This window comes from Scyliorhinus torazame, chromosome 6, assembly GCF_047496885.1.
Source record: "Scyliorhinus torazame isolate Kashiwa2021f chromosome 6, sScyTor2.1, whole genome shotgun sequence".
In the NCBI taxonomy this organism is placed as follows: Eukaryota; Metazoa; Chordata; class Chondrichthyes; order Carcharhiniformes; family Scyliorhinidae; genus Scyliorhinus; species Scyliorhinus torazame.
In genome coordinates, this window is record NC_092712.1 from 12,977,965 (window position 1) to 13,000,191 (window position 22,227).

A 22,227-nucleotide genomic window follows, 5' to 3' on the forward strand; every position below is an offset into this window, starting at 1 on the left:
GGTATCTCCCCGCACCCCCCCCCCCCCCCCCCCCCCGGAGTGGTATCTCACTGCCCCCCCCGGACTGGTATCTCCCCGCCCCCCACCCCCCCCGGAGTGGTAACTCCCTGCCCCCCCCCCCCGGAGTGGTATCATCACCCCCCCCCCCCCCCGGAGTGGTATCTCCCCGCCCCCCCACCCCCCCCGGTGTGGTAACTCCCTGCCCCCCCCCCCCCCCGGAGCGGTATCATCCCCCCGCCCCCCCCCCCCGGAGTGCTATCTCTCCCCCCCCCCCGGAGTGGTATCTCCCCGCCGCCCCCCCCGGAGTGGTATCTCCCCGCCGCCACCCCCGGACTGGTATCCCCCCACCACCCCCCCCCCCCCCCGCCCCCGCACCAGAACTCCGAGATCTCGCCTGATAGGGCCATACGTAACTCACGGCGGCCGAACCCGGGGGGGGCACCCAGCCCACCGCGGAGTATCGCCGGGGGGGGGCGCTTTTAACAGCCGCCGGCCGGCACAACGGTGACCCCGCGTGCGGGATTGGGCCTCAGTACTGACCCTCTGACAGTGCAGCACTCCCTCAGTACTGACCCTCTGACAGTGCAGCACTCCCTCAGTACTGACCCTCTGACAGTGCAGCACTCCCTCAGTACTGACCCTCTGACAGTGCGGCACTCCCTCAGTACTGACCCTCTGACAGTGCGGCACTCCCTCAGTACTGACCCTCTGACAGTGCGGCGCTCCCTCAGTACTGACCCTCTGACAGTGCGGCACTCCCTCAGTACTGACCCTCTGACAGTGCAGCACTCCCTCAGTACTGACCCTCTGACAGAGCAGCACTCCCTCAGTACTGACCCTCTGACAGTGCAGCGCTCCCTCAGTACTGACTCTCTGTCAGTGCAGCACTCCCTCAGTACTGACCCTCTGACAGTGCGGCACTCCCTCAGTACTGAACCTCTGACAGTGCAGCACTCCCTCAGTACTGACCCTCTGACAGTGCAGCAGTCCCTCAGTACTGACCCTCTGACAGTGCGGCACTCCCTCAGTACTGACCTTCTGACAGTGCAGCACTCCCTCAGTACTGACCCTCCGACAGTGCAGCACTCCCTCAGTACTGACCCTCTGACAGTGCGGCACTCCCTCAGTACTGACCCTCTGACAGTGCAGCACTCCCTCAGTACTGACCCTCTGACAGTGCAGCACTCCCTCAGTACTGACCCTCTGACAGTGCGGCACTCCCTCAGTACTGACCCTCTGACAGTGCAGCACTCCCTCAGTACTGACCCTCTGACAGTGCAGCACTCCCTCAGTACTGACCCTCTGACAGTGCAGCACTCCCTCAGTACTGACCCTCTGACAGTGCAGCACTCCCTCGTACTGACCCTCTGACAGTGCAGCACTCCCTCAGTACTGACCCTCTGACAGTGCGGCACTCCCTCAGTACTGACCCTCTGACAGTGCGGCACTCCCTCAGTACTGACCCTCTGACAGTGCGGCGCTCCCTCAGTACTGACCCTCTGACAGTGCCGCACTCCCTCAGTACTGACCCTCTGACAGTGCAGCACTCCCTCAGTACTGACCCTCTGACAGTGCGGCACTCACTCAGTACTGACCCTCTGACAGTGCGGCACTCCCTCAGTACTGACCCTCTGACAGTGCGGCACTCCCTCAGTACTGACCCTCAGAGAGTGCGGCACTCCCTCAGTACTGACCCTCTGACAGTGCAGCACTCCCTCAGTACTGACCCTCTGACAGTGCGGCACTCCCTCAGTACTGACCGTCTGTCAGTGCAGCACTCCCTCAGTACTGACCCTCTGACAGTGCGGCATTCCCTCAGTACTGACCCTCTGACAGTGCAGCACTCCCTCAGTACTGACCCTCTGACAGTGCAGCGCTCCCTCAGTACTGACCCTCTGACAGTGCTGCACTCCCTCAGTACTGACCCTCTGACAGTGCAGCACTCCCTCAGTACTGACCCTCTGACAGTGCGGCACTCCCTCAGTACTGACCCTCTGACAGTGCGGCACTCCCTCAGTACTGACCCTCTGACAGTGCAGCACTCCCTCAGTACTGACTCTCTGACAGTGCGGCACTCCCTCAGTACTGACCCTCTGACAGTGCGGCACTCCCTCAGTACTGACCGTCTGTCAGTGCAGCACTCCCTCAGTACTGACCATCTGACAGTGCGGCACTCCCTCAGTACTGACCCTCTGACAGTGCAGCGCTCCCTCAGTACTGACCCTCTGAAAATGCGGCTCTCCCTCAGTACTGAGCCTCTGACAGTGCAGCACTCCCTCAGTACTGACCCTCTGACACTGCAGCACTCCCTCAGTACTGACCTTCTGACAGTGCAGCATTCCCTCAGTACTGACCCTCCGACAGTGCGGCACTCCCTCAGTACTGACCCTCTGACAGTGCAGCACTCCCTCAGTACTGGCCCTCTGACAGTGCGGCACTCCCTCAGTACTGACCCTCTGACAGTGCGGCACTCCCTCAGTACTGACCCTCTGACAGTGCAGCACTCCCTCAGTACTGACCCTCTGACAGTGCGGCACTCCCTCAGTACTGACCCTCTGACAGTGCAGCACTCCCTCAGTACTGACCCTCTGACAGTGCGGCACTCCCTCAGTATTGACCCTCTGACAGTGCGGCACTCCCTCAGTACTGACCCTCTGACAGTGCAGCGCTCCCTCAGTACTGACCCTCTGACAGTGCAGCACTCCCTCAGTACTGACCCTCTGACAGTGCGGCACTCCCTCAGTACTGACCCTCTGACAGTGCGGCACTCCCTCAGTACTGACCCTCTGACAGTGCGGCACTCCCTCAGCACTGACCCTCTGACAGTGCGGCACTCCCTCAGTACTGACCCTCTGACAGTGCGGCACTCCCTCAGTACTGACCCTCTGACAGTGCGGCACTCCCTCAGTACTGACCCTCTGACAGTGCAGCACTCCCTCAGTACTGACCCTCTGACAGTGCAGCACTCCCTCAGTACTGACCCTCTGACAGTGCGGCACTCCCTCAGTACTGACCCTCTGACAGTGCAGCACTCGCTCAGTACTGACCCTCTGACAGTGCAGCACTCCCTCAGTACTGACCCTCTGACAGTGCGGCACTCCCTCAGTACTGACCCTCTGACAGTGCGGCACACCCTCAGTACTGACCGTCTGTCAGTGCAGCACTCCCTCAGTAGTGACCCTCTGACAGTGCGGGACTCCCTCAGTACTGACCCTCTGACAGTGCAGCAATCCATCAGTACTGACCCTCTGACAGTGCGGCACGCCCTCAGTACTGACCCTCTGACAGTGCAGCACTCCCTCAGTACTGACCCTCTGACAGTGCGGCACTCCCTCAGTACTGACCCTCTGACAGTGCAGCGCTCCCTCAGTACTGACCCTCTGACAGTGCGGCACTCCCTCAGTACTGCCCCTCTGACAGTGCAGCACTCCCTCAGTACTGACCCTCTGACAGTGCAGCACTCCCTCAGTACTGACCCTCTGACAGTGCAGCACTCCCTCAGTACTGACCCTCTGACAGTGCAGCGCTCCCTCAGTACTGACCCTCTGACAGTGCGGCACTCCCTCAGTACTGACCCTCTGACAGTGCAGCACTCCCTCAGTACTGACCCTCTGACAGTGCGGCACTCCCTCAGTACTGACCCTCTGACAGTGCGGCACTCCCTCAGTACTGACCGTCTGTCAGTGCAGCACTCCCTCAGTACTGACCCTCTGACAGTGCGGCACTCCCTCAGTACTGACCCTCTGACAGTGCAGCAATCCATCAGTACTGACCCTCTGACAGTGCGGCACACCCTCAGTACTGACCCTCTGACAGTGCAGCACTCCCTCAGTACTGACCCTCTGACAGTGCGGCACTCCCTCAGTACTGACCCTCTGACAGTGCAGCACTCCCTCAGTACTGACCCTCTGACAGTGCAGCACTCCCTCAGTAATGACCCTCTGACAGTGCGGCACTCCCTCAGTACTGACCCTCTGACAGTGCGGCACTCCCTCAGCACTGACCCTCTGACAGTGCGGCACTCCCTCAGTACTGACCCTCTGACAGTGCGGCACTCCCTCAGTACTGACCCTCTGACAGTGCGGCACTCCCTCAGTACTGACCCTCTGACAGTGCAGCACTCCCTCAGTACTGACCCTCTGACAGTGCAGCACTCCCTCAGTACTGACCCTCTGACAGTGCGGCACTCCCTCAGTACTGACCCTCTGACAGTGCAGCACTCCCTCAGTACTGACCCTCTGACAGTGCGGCACTCCCTCAGTACTGACCCTCTGACAGTGCGGCACTCCCTCAGTACTGACCCTCTGACATTGCGGCACTCCCTCAGTACTGACCGTCTGTCAGTGCAGCACTCCCTCAGTACTGACCCTCTGACAGTGCGGGACTCCCTCAGTACTGACCCTCTGACAGTGCAGCAATCCATCAGTACTGACCCTCTGACAGTGCGGCACGCCCTCAGTACTGACCCTCTGACAGTGCAGCACTCCCTCAGTACTGACCCTCTGACAGTGCGGCACTCCCTCAGTACTGACCCTCTGACAGTGCGGCACTCCCTCAGTACTGACCGTCTGTCAGTGCAGCACTCCCTCAGTACTGACCCTCTGACAGTGCGGCACTCCCTCAGTACTGACCCTCTGACAGTGCGGTACTCCCTCAGTACTGACCCTCTGACAGTGCGGCACTCCCTCAGTACTGACCCTCTGACAGTGCAGCAATCCATCAGTACTGACCCTCTGACAGTGCGGCACACCCTCAGTACTGACCCTCTGACAGGGCGGCACTCCCTCAGTACTGACCCTCTGACAGTGCGGCACTCCCTCAGTACTGACCCTCTGACAGTGCAGCAATCCATCAGTACTGACCTTCTCACAGTGCGGCACTCCCTCAGTACTGACCATCTGACAGTGCAGCACTCCCTCAGTACTGACCCTCTGACAGTGCAGCACTCCCTCAGTACTGACCCTCTGACAGTGCAGCGCTCCCTCAGTACTGACCCTCTGACAGTGCGGCACTCCCTCAGTACTGACCCTCTGACAGTGCAGCACTCCCTCAGTACTGACCCTCTGACAGTGCAGCACTCCCTCAGTACTGACCCTCTGACAGTGCAGCACTCCCTCAGTACTGACCCTCTGACAGTGCGGCACTCCCTCAGTACTGACCCTCTGACAGTGCGGCACTCCCTCAGTACTGACCCTCTGACAGTGCGGCACTCCCTCAGTACTGACCCTCTGACAGTGCAGCACTCCCTCAATACTGACCCTCTGACAGTGCGGCACTCCCTCAGTACTGACCCTCCGACAGTGCGGCACTCCCTCAGTACTGACCCTCTGACAGTGCAGCACTCCCTCAGTACTGACCCTCTGACAGTGCGGCACTCCCTCAGTACTGACCCTCTGACAGTGCGGCACTCCCTCAGTACTGACCCTCTGACAGTGCAGCACTCCCTCAGTACTGACCCTCTGACAGTGCGGCACTCCCTCAGTACTGACCCTCTGACAGTGCAGCACTCCCTCAGTACTGACCCTCTGACAGTGCGGCACTCCCTCATTACTGACCCTCTGACAGTGCGGCACTCCCTCAGTATTGACCCTCTGACAGTGCGGCACTCCCTCAGTACTGACCCTCTGACAGTGCAGCACTCCCTCAGTACTGACCCTCTGACAGTGCGGCACTCCCTCAGTACTGACCCTCTGACAGTGCGGCATTCCCTCAGTACTGACCCTCTGACAGTGCAGCACTCCCTCAGTACTGACCCTCTGACGGTGCAGCACTCCCTCAGTACTGACCCTCTGACAGTGCGGCACTCCCTCAGTACTGACCCTCTGACAGTGCGGCACTCCCTCAGTACTGACCCTCTGACAGTGCAGCACTCCCTCAGTACTGACCCTCTGACAGTGCGGCACTCCCTCAGTACTGACCCTCTGACAGTGCGGCACTCCCTCAGTACTGACCGTCTGTCAGTGCAGCACTCCCTCAGTACTGACCCTCTGACAGTGCGGCATTCCCTCAGTACTGACCCTCTGACAGTGCAGCACTCCCTCAGTACTGACCCTCTGACAGTGCAGCGCTCCCTCAGTACTGACCCTCTGACAGTGCTGCACTCCCTCAGTACTGACCCTCTGACAGTGCAGCACTCCCTCAGTACTGACCCTCTGACAGTGCAGCACTCCCTCAGTACTGACCCTCTGACAGTGCAGCACTCCCTCAGTACTGACCCTCTGACAGTGCGGCACTCCCTCAGTACTGACCCTCTGACAGTGCGGCACTCCCTCAGTACTGACCGTCTGTCAGTGCAGCACTCCCTCAGTACTGACCCTCTGACAGTGCGGCACTCCCTCAGTACTGACCCTCTGACAGTGCAGCGCTCCCTCAGTACTGACCCTCTGAAAATGCGGCACTCCCTCAGTACTGAGCCTCTGACAGTGCAGCACTCCCTCAGTACTGACCCTCTGACACTGCAGCACTCCCTCAGTACTGACCTTCAGACAGTGCAGCATTCCCTCAGTACTGACCCTCCGACAGTGCGGCACTCCCTCAGTACTGACCCTCTGACAGTGCAGCACTCCCTCAGTACTGACCCTCTGACAGTGCGGCACTCCCTCAGTACTGACCCTCTGACAGTGCGGCACTCCCTCAGTACTGACCCTCTGACAGTGCAGCACTCCCTCAGTACTGACCCTCTGACAGTGCGGCACTCCCTCAGTACTGACCCTCTGACAGTGCAGCACTCCCTCAGTACTGACCCTCTGACAGTGCGGCACTCCCTCAGTATTGACCCTCTGACAGGGCGGCACTCCCTCAGTACTGACCCTCTGACAGTGCAGCACTCCCTCAGTACCTACCCTCTGACAGTGCGGCACTCCCTCAGTACTGACCCTCTGACAGTGCGGCACTCCCTCAGTACTGACCCTCTGACAGTGCAGCACTCCCTCAGTACTGACCCTCTGACAGTGCGGCACTCCCTCAGTACTGACCCTCTGACAGTGCAGCACTCCCTCAGTACTGACCCTCTGACAGTGCGGCACTCCCTCAGTACTGACCCTCTGACAGTGCAGCACTCCCTCAGTACTGACCCTCTGACAGTGCAGCACTCCCTCAGTACTGACCCTCTGACAGTGCGGCACTCCCTCAGTACTGACCCTCTGACAGTGCGGCACTCCCTCAGTACTGACCCTCTGACAGTGCAGCACTCCCTCAGTACTGACCCTCTGACAGTGCGGCACTCCCTCAGTACTGACCCTCTGACAGTGCGGCACTCCCTCAGTACTGACCGTCTGTCAGTGCAGCACTCCCTCAGTACTGATCCTCTGACAGTGCGGCATTCCCTCAGTACTGACCCTCTGACAGTGCAGCACTCCCTCAGTACTGACCCTCTGACAGTGCAGCGCTCCCTCAGTACTGACCCTCTGACAGTGCTGCACTCCCTCAGTACTGACCCTCTGACAGTGCAGCACTCCCTCAGTACTGACCCTCTGACAGTGCGGCACTCCCTCAGTACTGACCCTCTGACAGTGCGGCACTCCCTCAGTACTGACCCTCTGACAGTGCAGCACTCCCTCAGTACTGACCCTCTGACAGTGCGGCACTCCCTCAGTACTGACCCTCTGACAGTGCGGCACTCCCTCAGTACTGACCGTCTGTCAGTGCAGCACTCCCTCAGTACTGACCCTCTGACAGTGCGGCACTCCCTCAGTACTGACCCTCTGACAGTGCGGCACTCCCTCAGTACTGACCCTCTGACAGTGCAGCGCTCCCTCAGTACTGACCCTCTGCCAGTGCTGCACTCCCTCAGTACTGACCCTCTGACAGTGCGGCACTCCCTCAGTACTGACCCTCTGACAGTGCGGCACTCCCTCAGTACTGACCCTCTGACAGTGCGGCACTCCCTCAGTACTGACCCTCTGACAGTGCGGCACTCCCTCAGTACGGACCCTCTGACAGTGCGGCACTCCCTCAGTACTGACCCTCTGACAGTGCGGCACTCCCTCAGTACTGACCGTCTGTCAGTGCAGCACTCCCTCAGTACTGACCCTCTGACAGTGCGGCACTCCCTCAGTACTGACCCTCTGACAGTGCAGCAATCCATCAGTACTGACCCTCTGACAGTGCGGCACTCCCTCAGTACTGACCCTCTGACAGTGCGGCACTCCCTCAGTACTGACCCTCTGACAGTGCGGCACTCCCTCAGTACTGACCCTCTGACAGTGCGGCACTCCCTCAGCACTGACCCTCTGACAGTGCGGCACTCCCTCAGTACTGACCCTCTGACAGTGCGGCACTCCCTCAGCACTGACCCTCTGACAGTGCGGCACTCCCTCAGTACTGACCCTCTGACAGTGCGGCACTCCCTCAGCACTGACCCTCTGACAGTGCGGCACTCCCTCAGTACTGACCCTCTGACAGTGCAGCACTCCCTCAGTACTGACCCTCTGACAGTGCCGCACTCCCTCAGTACTGACCCTCTGACAGTGCGGCACTCTCTCAGTACTGACCCTCTGACAGTGCAGCACTCCCTCAGTACTGACCCTCTGACAGTGCGGCACTCCCTCAGTACTGACCCTCTGACAGTGCAGCACTCCCTCAGTACTGACCCTCTGACAGTGCGGCACTCCCTCAGTACTGACCCTCTGACAGTGCGGCACTCCCTCAGTACTGACCCTCTGACAGTGCGGCACTCCCTCAGCACTGACCCTCTGACAGTGCGGCACTCCCTCAGTACTGACCCTCTGACAGTGCGGCACTCCCTCAGTACTGACCCTCTGACAGTGCGGCACTCCCTCAGTACTGACCCTCTGACAGTGCAGCACTCCCTTAGTACTGACCCTCTGACAGTGCAGCACTCCCTCAGTACTGACCCTCTGACAGTGCGGCACTCCCTCAGTACTGACCCTCTGACAGTGCAGCACTCCCTCAGTACTGACCCTCTGACAGTGCAGCACTCCCTCAGTACTGACCCTCTGACAGTGCGGCACTCCCTCAGTACTGACCCTCTGACAGTGCGGCACTCCCTCAGTACTGACCGTCTGTCAGTGCAGCACTCCCTCAGTACTGACCCTCTGACAGTGCGGCACTCCCTCAGTACTGACCCTCTGACAGTGCAGCAATCCATCAGTACTGACCCTCTGACAGTGCGGCACACCCTCAGTACTGACCCTCTGACAGTGCAGCACTCCCTCAGTACTGACCCTCTGACAGTGCGGCACTCCCTCAGTACTGACCCTCTGACAGTGCAGCACTCCCTCAGTACTGACCGTCTGTCAGTGCAGCACTCCCTCAGTACTGACCCTCTGACAGTGCGGCACTCCCTCAGTACTGACCCTCTGACAGTGCAGCAATCCATCAGTACTGACCCTCTGACAGTGCGGCACACCCTCAGTACTGACCCTCTGACAGTGCGGCACTCCCTCAGTACTGACCCTCTGACAGTGCGGCACTCCCTCAGTACTGACCCTCTGACAGTGCAGCACTCCCTCAATACTGACCCTCTGACAGTGCGGCACTCCCTCAGTACTGACCCTCTGACAGTCCGGCACTCCCTCAGTACTGACCCTCTGACAGTGCGGCGCTCCCTCAGTACTGACCCTCTGACAGTGCGGCACTCCCTCAGCACTGACCCTCTGACAGTGCGGCACTCCCTCAGTACTGACCCTCTGACAGTGCGGCACTCCCTCAGTACTGACCCTCTGACAGTGCGGCACTCCCTCACTACTGACCCTCTGACAGTGCAGCACTCCCTCAGTACTGACCCTCTGACAGTGCGGCACTCCCTCAGTACTGACCCTCTGACAGTGCAGCACTCCCTCAGTACTGACCCTCTGACAGTGCGGCACTCCCTCAGTACTGACCCTCTGACAGTGCAGCACTCCCTCAGTACTGACCCTCTGACAGTGCAGCACTCCCTCAGTACTGACCCTCTGACAGTGCGGCACTCCCTCAGTACTGACCCTCTGACAGTGCGACACTCCCTCAGTACTGACCCTCTGACAGTGCAGCGCTCCCTCAGTACTGACCCTCTGACAGTGCAGCACTCCCTCAGTACTGACCCTCTGACAGTGCGGCACTCCATCAGTACTGGCCCTCTGACAGTGCAGCACTCCCCCAGTACTGACCCTCTGACAGTGCGACACTCCCTCAGTACTGACCTTCTGACAGTGCAGCACTCCCTCAGTACTGACCCTCTGACAGTGCAGCACTCCCTCAGTACTGACCCTCTGACAGTGCAGCATTCCCTCAGTACTGACCCTCTGACAGTGCAGCGCTCCCTCAGTACTGACCCTCTGACAGTGCAGCACTCCCCCAGTACTGACCCTCTGACAGTGCAGCACTCCCTCAGTACTGACCCTCTGACAATGCGGCACTCCCTCAGTACTGACCCTCTGACAGTGCAGCACTCCCCCAGTACTGACCCTCTGACAGTGCGACACTCCCTCAGTACTGACCCTCTGACAGTGCAGCACTCCCTCAGTACTGATCCTCTGACAGTGCAGCGCTCCCCCAGGACTGACCCTCTGACAGTGCAGCACTCCCTCAGTACTGACCCTTTGACAGTGCAGCACTCCCTCAGTACTGACCCTCTGACAGTGCGACATTCCCTCAGTACTGACCCTCTGACAGTGCAGCGCTCCCTCAGTACTGACCCTCTGACAGTGCAGCACTCCCTCAGTACTGACCCTCTGACAGTGCGGCACTCCATCAGTACTGGCCCTCTGACAGTGCAGCACTCCCCCAGTACTGACCCTCTGACAGTGCGACACTCCCTCAGTACTGACCTTCTGACAGTGCGACACTCCCTCAGTACTGGCCCTCTGACAGTGCAGCACTCCCCCAGTACTGACCCTCTGACAGTGCAGCACTCCCTCAGTACTGACCCTCTGACAGTGCGACACTCCCTCAGTACTGACCCTCTGACAGCGCAGCACTCCCTCAGTACTGACCCTCTGACAGTGTGGCACTCCCTCAGTACTGACCCTCTGACAGTGCAGCACTGCCTCATTACTGACCCTCTGACAGCGCAGCACTCCCTCAGTACTGACCCTCTGACAGTGCGGCACTCCCTCAGTACTGACCCTCTGACAGTGCAGCATTCCCTCAGAACTGACCCTCTGACAGTGCGGCACTCCCTCAGTACTGACCCTCTGACAGTGCGGCACTCCCTCAGTATTGACCCTCTGACAGTGCAGCACTCCCTCAGTACTGACCCTCTGACAGTGCAGCACTCCCTCAGTACTGACCCTCTGGCAGTGCAGCGCTCCCTCAGTACTGACCCTCTGACAGTGCAGCACTCCCTCAGTACTGACCCTCTGACAGTGCGGCACTCCCTCAGTACTGACCCTCATACAGTGCAGCACTCCCTCAGTACTGACCCTCTGACAGTGCGGCACTCCCTCAGTACTGACCCTCTGACAGTGCGGCACTCCCTCAGTACTGACCCTCTGACTGTGCAGCACTCCCTCAGTACTGACCCTCTGACAGTGCGGCACTCCCTCAGTACTGACCCTCTGACAGTGCAGCACTCCCTCAGTACTGACCCTCTGACAGTGCGGCACTCCCTCAGTACTGACCCTCTGACAGTACAGCACTCCCTCAGTACTGACCCTCTGACAGTGCGGCACTTCCTCAGTACTGACCCTCTGACAGTGCGGCACTCCCTCAGTACTGACCCACTGACAGTGCGGGGCTCCCTCAGTACTGACCCTCTGATTGTGCAGCACTCCCTCAGTACTGACCCTCTGACAGTGCGGCACTCCCTCAGTACTGACCCTCTGACTGTGCAGCACTCCCTCAGTACTGACCCTCTGACAGTGCGGCACTCCCTCAGTACTGACCCTCTGACAGTGCAGCACTCCCTCAGTACTAACCCTCTGACAGTACAGCACTCCCTCAGTACTGACCCTCTGACAGTTCAGCAATCCCTCAGTACTGACCCTCTGACTGTGCAGCACTCCCTCAGTACTGACCCTCTGATAGTGCAGCACTCCCTCTGTACTGACCCTCTGACAGTGCGGCACTCCCTCAGTACTGACCCTCTGACAGTGCGGCACTCCCTCAGTACTGACCCTCTGACAGTGCAGCATTCCCTCAGTACTGACCCTCTGGCAGTGCTGCGCTCCCTCAGTACTGACCCTCTGACAGTGCGGCACTCCCTCAGTACTGACCCTCTGACAGTGCTGCGCTCCCTCAGTACCGACCCTCTGACAGTGCGGCACTCCCTCAGTACTGACCCTCTGACAGTGCGGCACTCCCTCAGTACCGACCCTCTGACAGTGCGGCACTCCCTCAGTACTGACCCTCTGACAGTGCAGCACTCCCTCAGTACCGACCCTCTGACAGTGCGGCACTCCCTCAGTACTGACCCTCTGACAGTGCTGCGCTCCCTCAGTACTGACCCTCTGACAGTGCGGCACTCCCTCAGTACTGACCCTCTGACAGTGCAGCACTCCCTCAGTACTGACCCTCTGACAGTGCAGCACTCCCTCAGTACTGACCCTCTGACAGTGCTGCGCTCCCTCAGTACTGACCCTCTGACAGTGCGGCACTCCCTCAGTACTGACCCTCTGACAGTGCGGCACTCCCTCAGTACTGACCCTCTGACAGTGCGGCACTCCCTCAGTATTGACCCTCTGACAGTGCAGCACTCCCTCAGTCCTGACCCTCTGATAGTGCAGCACTCCCTCAGTACTGACCCTCTGACAGTGCAGCGCTCCCTCAGTACTGACCCTCTGACAGTGCAGCATTCCCTCAGTACTGACCCTCTGACAGTGCGGCACTCCCTCAGTACTGACCCTCTGACAGTGCGGCACTCCCTCAGTATTGACCCTCTGACAGTGCAGCACTCCCTCAATACTGTCCCTCTGACAGTGCAGCACTCCCTCAGTACTGACCCTCTGGCAGTGCAGCGCTCCCTCAGTACTGACCCTCTGACAGTGCGGCACTCCCTCAGTACTGACCCTCATACAGTGCAGCACTCCCTCAGTACTGACCCTCTGACAGTGCGGCACTCCCTCAGTACTGACGCTCTGACAGTGCAGCACTCCCTCAGTACTGACACTCTGACAGTGCAGCACTCCCTCAGTACTGACCCTCTGACAGTGCAGCACTCCCTCAGTACTGACCCTCTGACAGTGCAGCACTCCCTCAGTACCGACCCTCTGACAGTGCTGCGCTCCCTCAGTAGTGACCCTCTGATAGTGCAGCACTCCCTCAGTACTGACCCTCTGACAGTGCAGCACTCCCTCAGTACAGACCATCTGACAGTGCGGCACTCCCTCAGTACTGACCCTCTGACAGTGCAGCGCTCCCTCAGTACTGACCCTCTGACAGTGCGGCACTCCCTCAGTACTGACCCTCTGACAGTGCGGCACTCCCTCAGTACTGACCCTCTGACAGTGCAGCACTCCCTCAGTACTGACCCTCTGACAGTGCAGTACACCCTCAGTACTGAGCCTCTGACAGTGCAGCACTCCCTCAGTACTGACCCTCTGACAGTGCAACGCTCCCTCAGTACTGTCCCTCTGACAGTGCAGCACTCCCTCAGTACTGACCCTCTGACAGTGCAGCGCTCCCTCAGTACTGACCCTCTGACAGTGCAGCACTCCCTCAGTACTGACTTTCTGACAGTGCAGCACTCCCTCTGTACTGACCCTCTGACAGTGCAGCGCTCCCTCAGTACTGACCCTCTGACAGTGCAGCTCTCCCTCAGTACTGACCCTCTGACAGTGCAGCACTCCCTCAGCACTGACCCTCTGACAGTGCGGCACTCCCTCAGTACTGACCCTCTGACAGTGCAGCACTCCCTCAGTACTGACCCTCTGACGGTGCGGCACTCCCTCAGTACTGACCCTCTGACAGTGCGGCACTCCCTCAGTACTGACCCTCTGACAGTGCAGCACTCCCTCAGTACTGACCCTCTGACAGTGCAGCACTCCCTCAGTACTGACCCTCTGACAGTGCAGCGCTCCCTCAGTACTGACCCTCTGACAGTGCAGCACTCCCTCAGTACTGACCCTCTGACAGTGCAGCACTCCCTCAGTACTGACCCTCTGACAGTGCGGCACTCCCTCAGTACTGACCTTCTGACAGTGCAGCACTCCCTCAGTACTGACTCTATGACAGTGCAGCACTCCCTCAGTCCTGACCATCTGACAGTGCGGCACTCCCTCAGTACTGACCCTCTGACAGTGCAGCACTCCCTCAGTACTGACCCTCTGACAGTGCAACACTCCCTCATTACTCACCCTCTGACAGTGCAGAACTCCCTCAGTCCTGACACTCTGACAGTGCGGCACTCCCTCAGTACTGACCCTCTCACCCTCTGACAGTGCAGCACTCCCTCAGTACTGACCCTCTGACAGTGCAGCACTCCCTCAGTACTGACCCTCTGACAGTGCGGCACTCCCTCAGTACTGGCCTTCTGACAGTGCAGCACTCCCTCAGTACTGACCCTCTGACAGTGCAGCACTCCCTCAGTACTGACCCTCTGACAGTGCGGCGCTCCCTCAGTCCTCCATCAGGGTGTCAGCCTGGATTTAATGCTCAGGACTGTGACCCTGTGATTTTGAAGCAATGAGTTGTTGCAAATTGAACATGTTATTATCTGACTTAGCGAGAAACGGATAACTTCAATATGTCGGCAACAATTCCATCACTGTGTGAACCTTTCGCTTTAAAGATGTGGTTGGTTATAATCTTCAAATCCTCTTATTTGATGCGCTGCTGATGTTTCGTTTCTCCAGATGATGTGCTGTTTATTTGCTCTCTTCCTCTTCGTCTCATGTCCTTTTCTTTTGAATGTTGAAGTTTTTGGTCAGCTGAATTTGTCTTTCTGTGTCCCAGGGCCAGAATTGAAACCTCTCGTTCAGAGCTCTCAGTATCTACACGGGAAAGACAGCGGTGAATGTTCTCTGCCATCCTCCTCCCTGGAATCTCCTGACAGCACTTTGACCTCCTCTCATTGGCTGAGTGAAGGTCATGGCGACGGGGCAGTATTCCCCACCAGCCGCTCCCGAGCGAAGGTGCAGCGCCGAGGGAGGTTATTGCGGTCGAAGAGGAAAGGATCTGCTGATCTGTCGCAGGCAGCAACAGCGAGACTGGTCTCGTCCAGTAGCAGGTGGTCATCTGAGGACGACGATGACTTCATATCCTCTCCCAGACCATGTAAGAAGCAACGTATTCGAGTGGGCCAGAGGTCATCAGCTGACCAAAAAGGCCCAACAGCATCGAGTGGAAACATATCTTCCCATCTTCTTCCCAGCTCTGTGGAGCAGAGAGAGAAGTCGACAGGCCGCTCAGCAAATACGCCATCCGAACCCAGCCAATCCTCAATGAGTACCGGAAAATCTTCATCCAAATCCGGCCAATCCTCCAGGAGTACCGGAAAATCTTCATCCAAATTCGGCCAATCCTCAATGAGTACCGGAAAATCTTCATCCAAATCCGGCCAATCCTCAATGAGTACCGGAAAATCTTCATCCAAATCCGGCCAATCCTCAATGAGTACCGGAAAATCTTCATCCAAATCCGGCCAACCCTCCACGAGGACAACACTTTTATTTGATAATCAGGCTCAATTGTTCTTGATTGGCCCCACCGCCCAGTGTCACGCCCCCGCCATTGAAGGAGACGGATTGGCTGGACGGTGACTGCCTGGAGGATGAATGGTTGGAAGTTGACCACAGCCGTTCTGAAGAAGCATCAAGTCAACTGGCGCGACCTGTGACCCCGGTGGTGGTGGTGGGAGAGACACAGGGCAGCGGTCTGAGGCCTGCGGAGACCAGAGCCTCCCTCCTTGGTTACAGCACGGCAGACGCTCCCACACAGCCCGATGGCAGTCTGTCCCAGTTTCAAACCCCTCTCAGAAACACGAGTAAGACCCCAGTCCGTCTCCGAATGCCGGGCCCGTCCACACCGCAGGTAAATACACAGTCCACAATGTAATATCCCGCATGGGACCTACAGGGAATGCTTGTCTTCACCGGGTTCCTTGCGGAGTACGAGCCCCCTTGCTAGGAACAGGGGCTTCCCCATTAACCCATGTATCTCAGGTCAGTCTGTTAGACACCCACCTCAGCAGGAACCCGGTGGGGATCTAGCGGGTCGTGCGCACATCGTTCGTGTAAATAAAACTTTGCTTCTGATTTTCCTCGGTTTGAACTCCTCGGGCGTTATTCCCCGGGGAGTGCCCCCACGGTGGCCTGGCCCGCGATCGGGGCCCACCGATCCGCGGGCGGGCCTGTGCCGTGGGGGCACTCTTTCCCTTCCGCCTCCGCCACGGTCTCCACCATGGCGGAGGCAGAAGAGACTCCCTCCACTGCGCATGCGCGGGAAACTGTCAGCGGCCGCTGACGCTCCCGCGCATGCGCCGCCCGGAGATGTCATTTCCGCTCGAGCTGGCGGGGCAACAAAGGCCGTTTCTGCCAGCTGGCGGGGCGGAAATCCCTCCGGCGTCGGCCTAGCCCCGCAATGTCGGGGCTCGGCCCCCAAAGATGCGGAGCATTCCGCACCTTTGGGGCGGCGCGATGCCCGTCTGATTGCCGCCGTTTTGGGCGCCAGTCGGCGGACATCGCGCCGTTTCGGGAGAATTTCGCCCCCCGTCTTTATTAAACACGGGCCCTGGATACATTCCTGGCTGAACTTTCAGGAAATATCACCCCTTACAACCTTAACCCACAACCAGCCCTTTAAATCTCATTGACTTTGGTCAGAGAGAAATGTTTGGTCCTTTATTGTAAAACTCCCTCATAGCTACACAGAAGATAGGAGCAGGAGGAGGCCTTTTGGCCCTTCGAGCTGCTCCGCCATTCATCACCATCATGGCTGACCATCCAACTCAATAGCCTAATCCTGCTTTCTCCCCATAGCCTTCGATCCCATTCTCCCCAAGTGCGATATCCAGCCGCCTCTTGAATATATTCAAAGTTTTAGCATCAACTACTTCCTGTGGTAATGAATTCCACAGGCTCACCACTCTCTGGGTGAAGAAATGTCTCCTTATCTCTGTCCGAAATGGTTTACCCTGAATCCTCAGACTGTGACCCCTGGTTCTGGACACACCCATCATTGGGAACATCTTCCCTGCATCTACCCTGTCCAGTCCTGTTAGAATTTTATAGTCTCTCTGAGATCCTCCCTCATTCTTCTGAACTCCAGCGAGACCAATCCCAACCTAGTCAATCTCTCCTCATATGACAGTCCCGCCATCCCTGGAATCAGTCTGGTAAACCTTCGCTGCTCTCCCTCGAGAGCAAGAACATCCTTCCTCAGAGAAGGAGACCAAAACTGCCCCAATACTCCAGGTGTGGCCTCACCAAGGCCCTGTACAACTGCATCCTAGTTTTTAATTCCCTCCACAGTCTAGCCTTTCCCAACCCCTGTGGACATCCCCCCATCGCCCTGTCAGCGACACCACCCTCTGAGATCGCTGTACTCCTTTGCGTCTGACTCCCTGAGCATTCCCGATCACAATTACTCCACCATTGGAACTTCCTGGACCCCACACTGCCTAAACTTCGGCACCTCACTTTCACCGGGAATTACAGAATGATACAGGGCAGCAGAGGCCCATCGGGCCCACAATGTCGCAGGAGACTCCTTCTCTCAGACACGTCTCCGCTTGTTCGAGGCAGGTTTAGATGGAACTTTGCAGAGTTACGGGCATCAAGCGGGGGCAGTGGGGCTGGATAGTTACACAGAGAGAGAGCTGACCTGTGCTCCCAAATGGCCTTGTGTGTTGTAAATGAGTCGGTGACTCCATTTCCCCATGTTGACAGCCCAGAGAACAGTCCACTCCGACATCGCCATCATCCTCCGCACCTCCACAAACACCGTTCCGAGTCAAGGTGCGAGTTAAAGAGAAACTCTTCCTCATCGCCGTCCCTTCCAGGTAGGACAGCGGGGGGGGTCTCTCTCACTGCGGGGCGGGGGCTGGCGGGTATCAGATCCGAACCCCACAGCGTACAGTGACAGTTAGAGACAGTTAGAGAGAAGACAGAGAGAGTTAGAGAGAGAGAGTGAGAGAGAGTTAGAGAGTTAGAGACAGTTAGAGATAGACAGTTAGAGAGAGAGAGTGAGAGAGAGAGAGGAAGAGGGAGACAGTTAGAGACAGTTAGAGAGTGAGAGAGAGTTAGAGAGAGAGAGTGGGAGAGAGTTAGAGTGAGAGAGTGAGAGAGAGTTAGAGACAGAGATAGAGAGTTAGAGAGAGAGAGTGAGAGAGAGAGTTAGAGACAGAGAGCGAGAGAGAGTTAGAGAGAGTTAGAGTGAGAGAGAGTTAGAGACAGTTAGAGATAGAGAGTTAGAGAGAGAGAGGAAGAGGGAGACAGTTAGAGAGTGAGAGAGAGTGAGAGAGAGTTAGAGAGAGAGTTAGAGACAGTTAGAGAGTGAGAGAGAGTTAGAGACAGAGAGAGAGTTAGAGTGAGAGAGAGTTAGAGAGACAGTTAGAGATACAGAGTTAGAGAGAGAGAGTGAAAGAGAGTTAGAGACAGTTAGAGAGTGAGAGAGAGTTAGAGACAGTTAGAGATAGAGAGTTAGAGAGAGAGAGTGAGAGAGAGTTAGAGAGAGAGTTAGAGACAGTTAGAGAGTGAGAGAGAGTTAGAGATAGAGAGTTAGAGAGAGAGAGTTAGAGACAGTTAGAAAGTGAGAGAGAGTTAGAGAGAGAGTTAGAGACAGTTAGTGAGAGAGAGTTAGAGACAGTTAGAGATAGAGAGTTAGAGAGAGAGAGTGAGAGAGAGAGAGGAAGAGGGAGACAGAGACAGTTAGAGAGTGAGAGAGAGTTAGAGAGTGAGAAAGAGTTAGAGACAGAGATAGAGAGTTAGAGAGAGAGAGTGAGAGAGAGTTAGAGACAGTTAGAGAGTGAGAGAGAGTTAGAGATAGAGAGTTAGAGAGAGAGAGTGAGAGAGAGTTAGAGAGAGAGTTAGAGACAGTTAAAGAAAAGACAGAGAGAGTTAGAGAGAGAAACAGGAAGAGAGAGACAGTTAGAGACAGTTAGAGTGAGAGAGAGTTAGAGACTGTTAGAGAGTGAGAGAGAGTTAGAGAGAGAGTTAGAGACAGAGAGAGTTAGAGTGAGAGAGAGTTAGAGAGACAGTTAGAGATAGAGAGTTAGAGAGAGAGAGTGAGAGAGAGTTAGAGAGAGAGTTAGAGACAGTTAGAGAGTGAGAGAGAGTTAGAGAGAGAGTTAGAGACAGAGAGAGAGTTAGAGTGAGAGAGAGTTAGAGAGACAGTTAGAGATAGAGAGTTAGAGAGAGTGAGAGAGAGTTAGAGACAGTTAGAGAGTGAGAGAGAGTTAGAGACAGTTAGAGATAGAGAGTTAGAGAGAGAGAGTGAGAGAGAGTTAGAGACAGTTAGAGATAGAGAGTTAGAGAGAGAGAGTGAGAGAGAGTTAGAGACAGTTAGAAAGTGAGAGAGAGTTAGAGACAGTTAGAGATAGAGAGTAAGAGAGAGAGAGTTAGAGAGAGAGTTAGAGACAGTTAGAGATAGAGAGTTAGAGAGAGAGAGTTAGAGACAGATAGAGAGTGAGAGTTAGTGAGAGAGTTAGAGAGAGAGAGTGAGAGAGAGTTAGAGAGAGAGTGAGAGAGTGTTAGAGAGAGAGAGTGAGAGAGAGTTAGAGAGAGAGTTAGAGACAGTTAGAGAGTGAGAGAGAGTTAGAGATAGAGAGTTAGAGAGAGAGAGTTAGAGACAGTTAGAAAGTGAGAGAGAGTTAGAGAGAGAGTTAGAGACAGTTAGAGAGTGAGAGAGAGTTAGAGACAGTTAGAGATAGAGAGTTAGAGAGAGAGAGTGAGAGAGAGTTGAGGGCATTTAAAAGTTTATTGGATAAACATATGGATGATAATGGCATAGTGTAGGTTAGATGGCTTTTGTTTCGGTGCAACATCGTGGGCCGAAGGGCCTGTACTGCGCTGTATTGTTCTATGTTCTATGTTCTATGTTCTAGTTAGAGACAGTTAGAGAGTGAGAGACAGTTAGAGACAGTTAGAGATAGAGAGTTAGAGATAGAGAGTTAGAGAGAGAGAGTGAGAGAGAGTTAGAGACAGTTAGAGAGTGAGAGAGAGTTAGAGAGAGAGTTAGAGACAGTTAGAGAGTGAGAGAGAGTTAGAGACACTTAGAGATAGAGAGTTAGAGAGAGAGAGTGAGAGAGAGTTAGAGACAGTTAGAGAGTGAGAGAGAGTTAGAGACAGTTAGAGAGTGAGAGAGAGTTAGAGACAGTTAGAGAGTGAGAGAGAGTTAGAGACAGTTAGAGAGTGAGGGTTAGAGAGAGAGAGTTAGAGAGAAAGTGTGAGAGAGAGTTAGAGAGGGAGTTAGAGACAGTTTGAGGGAGAGATTTGGAGAGAGATAGTTAGAGAGAGAGAGTTAGAGAGAGAGTGAGAGTTAGAGAGAGTTAGAGACAGTTAGAGAGTGAGAGAGAGTTAGAGACAGTTAGAGATAGAGAGTTAGATACAGTTAGAGATAGAGGGCGCGATTCTCCACTCCCACGCCGGTTGGGAGAATCGCCTGGGCCGCCAAAATTTCCGGGGACAAGGGGCAAAATTCTCCGTTATCGGTGGAAAGTCCGCCGATCGGCGCAAAAAACGGCGCAAATCCGACTTGCGTCAAGTCGGAAAAATGGGTCGATAGACTCCGGCCCGAAATGGGCTAGCAGCGACGTAACGGGATCTGCGCTTGCGCAGTGGTTCACGCCATGCAGCGTCATACATGCCGCACGGCGTGACGGCTCATAAGGCCGCGCTGCTCCCCCCCCACCCGACCGGAACACCCGACCGCAACACCCGACTGGATGGCTGGCCGTCGCTCAGCCCCGAGGTTCGAGTCACGCGATGTGGAGGCGCTCCTGGATGCGGTGGAGCAGAGGAGGGACGCTCTGTATCCCGGGCACGGCCGCAGAGTTGCCCCACGCCACAGCCGGCGTCTGTGGAGGGAAGTGGCAGAGGCCGTCACCGCTGTGGCCCTAACACCACGGACAGGCACCCAGTGCCACAAGAAGGTGAACGACCTCGTCAGAGCAGGCATGGTGAGGCCTCCCCCCCTGCCCAATATCCATAACCCCCCTCCCCCATATCCCCCCCTCCCCCATATCCCACCTCCCCCATATCCCACCTCCCCCATATCCCCCCTCCCCCATATCCCCCCTCCCCCATATCCCCCCTCCCCCATACCCCCCCTCCCCCATATCCCCCTCCCCCATATCCCCCCTCCCCATATCCCCCCTCCCCCATATCCCCCCTCCCCCATATCCCCCCCTCCCGCATATCCCCCATATCCCCCCTTCCCCCATATCCCCCCCTCCCCCATATCCCCCCTCCCCCATATCCCCCCTCCCCCATATCCCCATATCCCCCCTCCCCCATATCCCCCATATCCCCCCTCCCCCACATACCCCCTCCCCCATATCCCCATATCCCCCCTCCCCAATATCCCCCCTCCCCCGTATCCCCATATCCTCCCTCCCCCATATCCCCCCTCCCCCATATCCCCCCTCCCCATATCCCCCCTCCCCCATATCCCCCCTCCCCCATATCCTCCATATCCCCCCTCCCCATATCCCCCCTCCCCCATATCCCCCCTCCCCATATCCCCCCTCCCCCATATCCCCCCTCACCCATATCCCCCCCTCCCCCATATCCCCAAGTGAATCCAGCCCTAACCTTAACCTCTGCAATACACGCGCAACCGATGGCGTGCATTCATATACCTGCCTAACACTGTTGCCTTTTACCCCTGCCACCCCCCCCCCCCCCCACAGGAGAAGCGCGCACACAACAATAGGGAGCATGTGAGGACTGGAGGAGGCCCGCTGATGAGAGGCCACTGACCGAACACGAGGAAAGGGCCCTGGAACTGGCTGGCGGACCTGACGACCGGGAGGTTGCTGATGCAGAGGTCGGGGGCGTACTAGCGAGTGAGCCACCGACAGCCCGTCCCCATATCCCCCCTCCCCTATATCCCCCTCCCCCGTATCACCTGATCACTGCCCTGATGTCTAACCATGCATGCTTCATTGTGTATCGCAGGACCAAACGTCCAGGCACCCATCCCCGCAGATGCAGACCGCCCGCAGGATGCCCCTCGGAGACCACAGGAGACGGAGAGACCCGCACCCTCCAGCATGCGACGCCCGCAGGATGCCCCTCGGAGGCCACGGGAGACGGAGAGACCCCGCATCCTCTGGCATGAGACGCCCGCAGGATGCCCCTCGCACACCACGGGAGACGGAGAGACCTGGAGCAACAGGGAGACGACACC

The 22,227-nt window shown here is 57.1% G+C and overlaps 2 protein-coding genes across 2 annotated transcripts in view; both read left to right on the plus strand.

The window, feature by feature from the left end:
• LOC140424673 (tonsoku-like protein) overlaps window positions 1-15,638 on the plus strand; it is a 473,953-nt gene extending 458,315 nt beyond the window's left edge. Inside the window, exon 17 of the mRNA XM_072507940.1 lies at window positions 14,833-15,638. Coding sequence (XP_072364041.1) covers window positions 14,833-15,638 — 806 coding nt within the window. The remainder of the gene's footprint in view (window positions 1-14,832) is intronic.
• LOC140424674 (tonsoku-like protein) overlaps window positions 15,634-22,227 on the plus strand; it is a 111,175-nt gene continuing 104,581 nt past the window's right edge. The window contains exons 1-2 of the mRNA XM_072507941.1: window positions 15,634-15,909; window positions 17,766-17,878. Coding sequence (XP_072364042.1) covers window positions 15,886-15,909; window positions 17,766-17,878 — 137 coding nt within the window. The 5' untranslated portion in view covers window positions 15,634-15,885. The remainder of the gene's footprint in view (window positions 15,910-17,765; window positions 17,879-22,227) is intronic.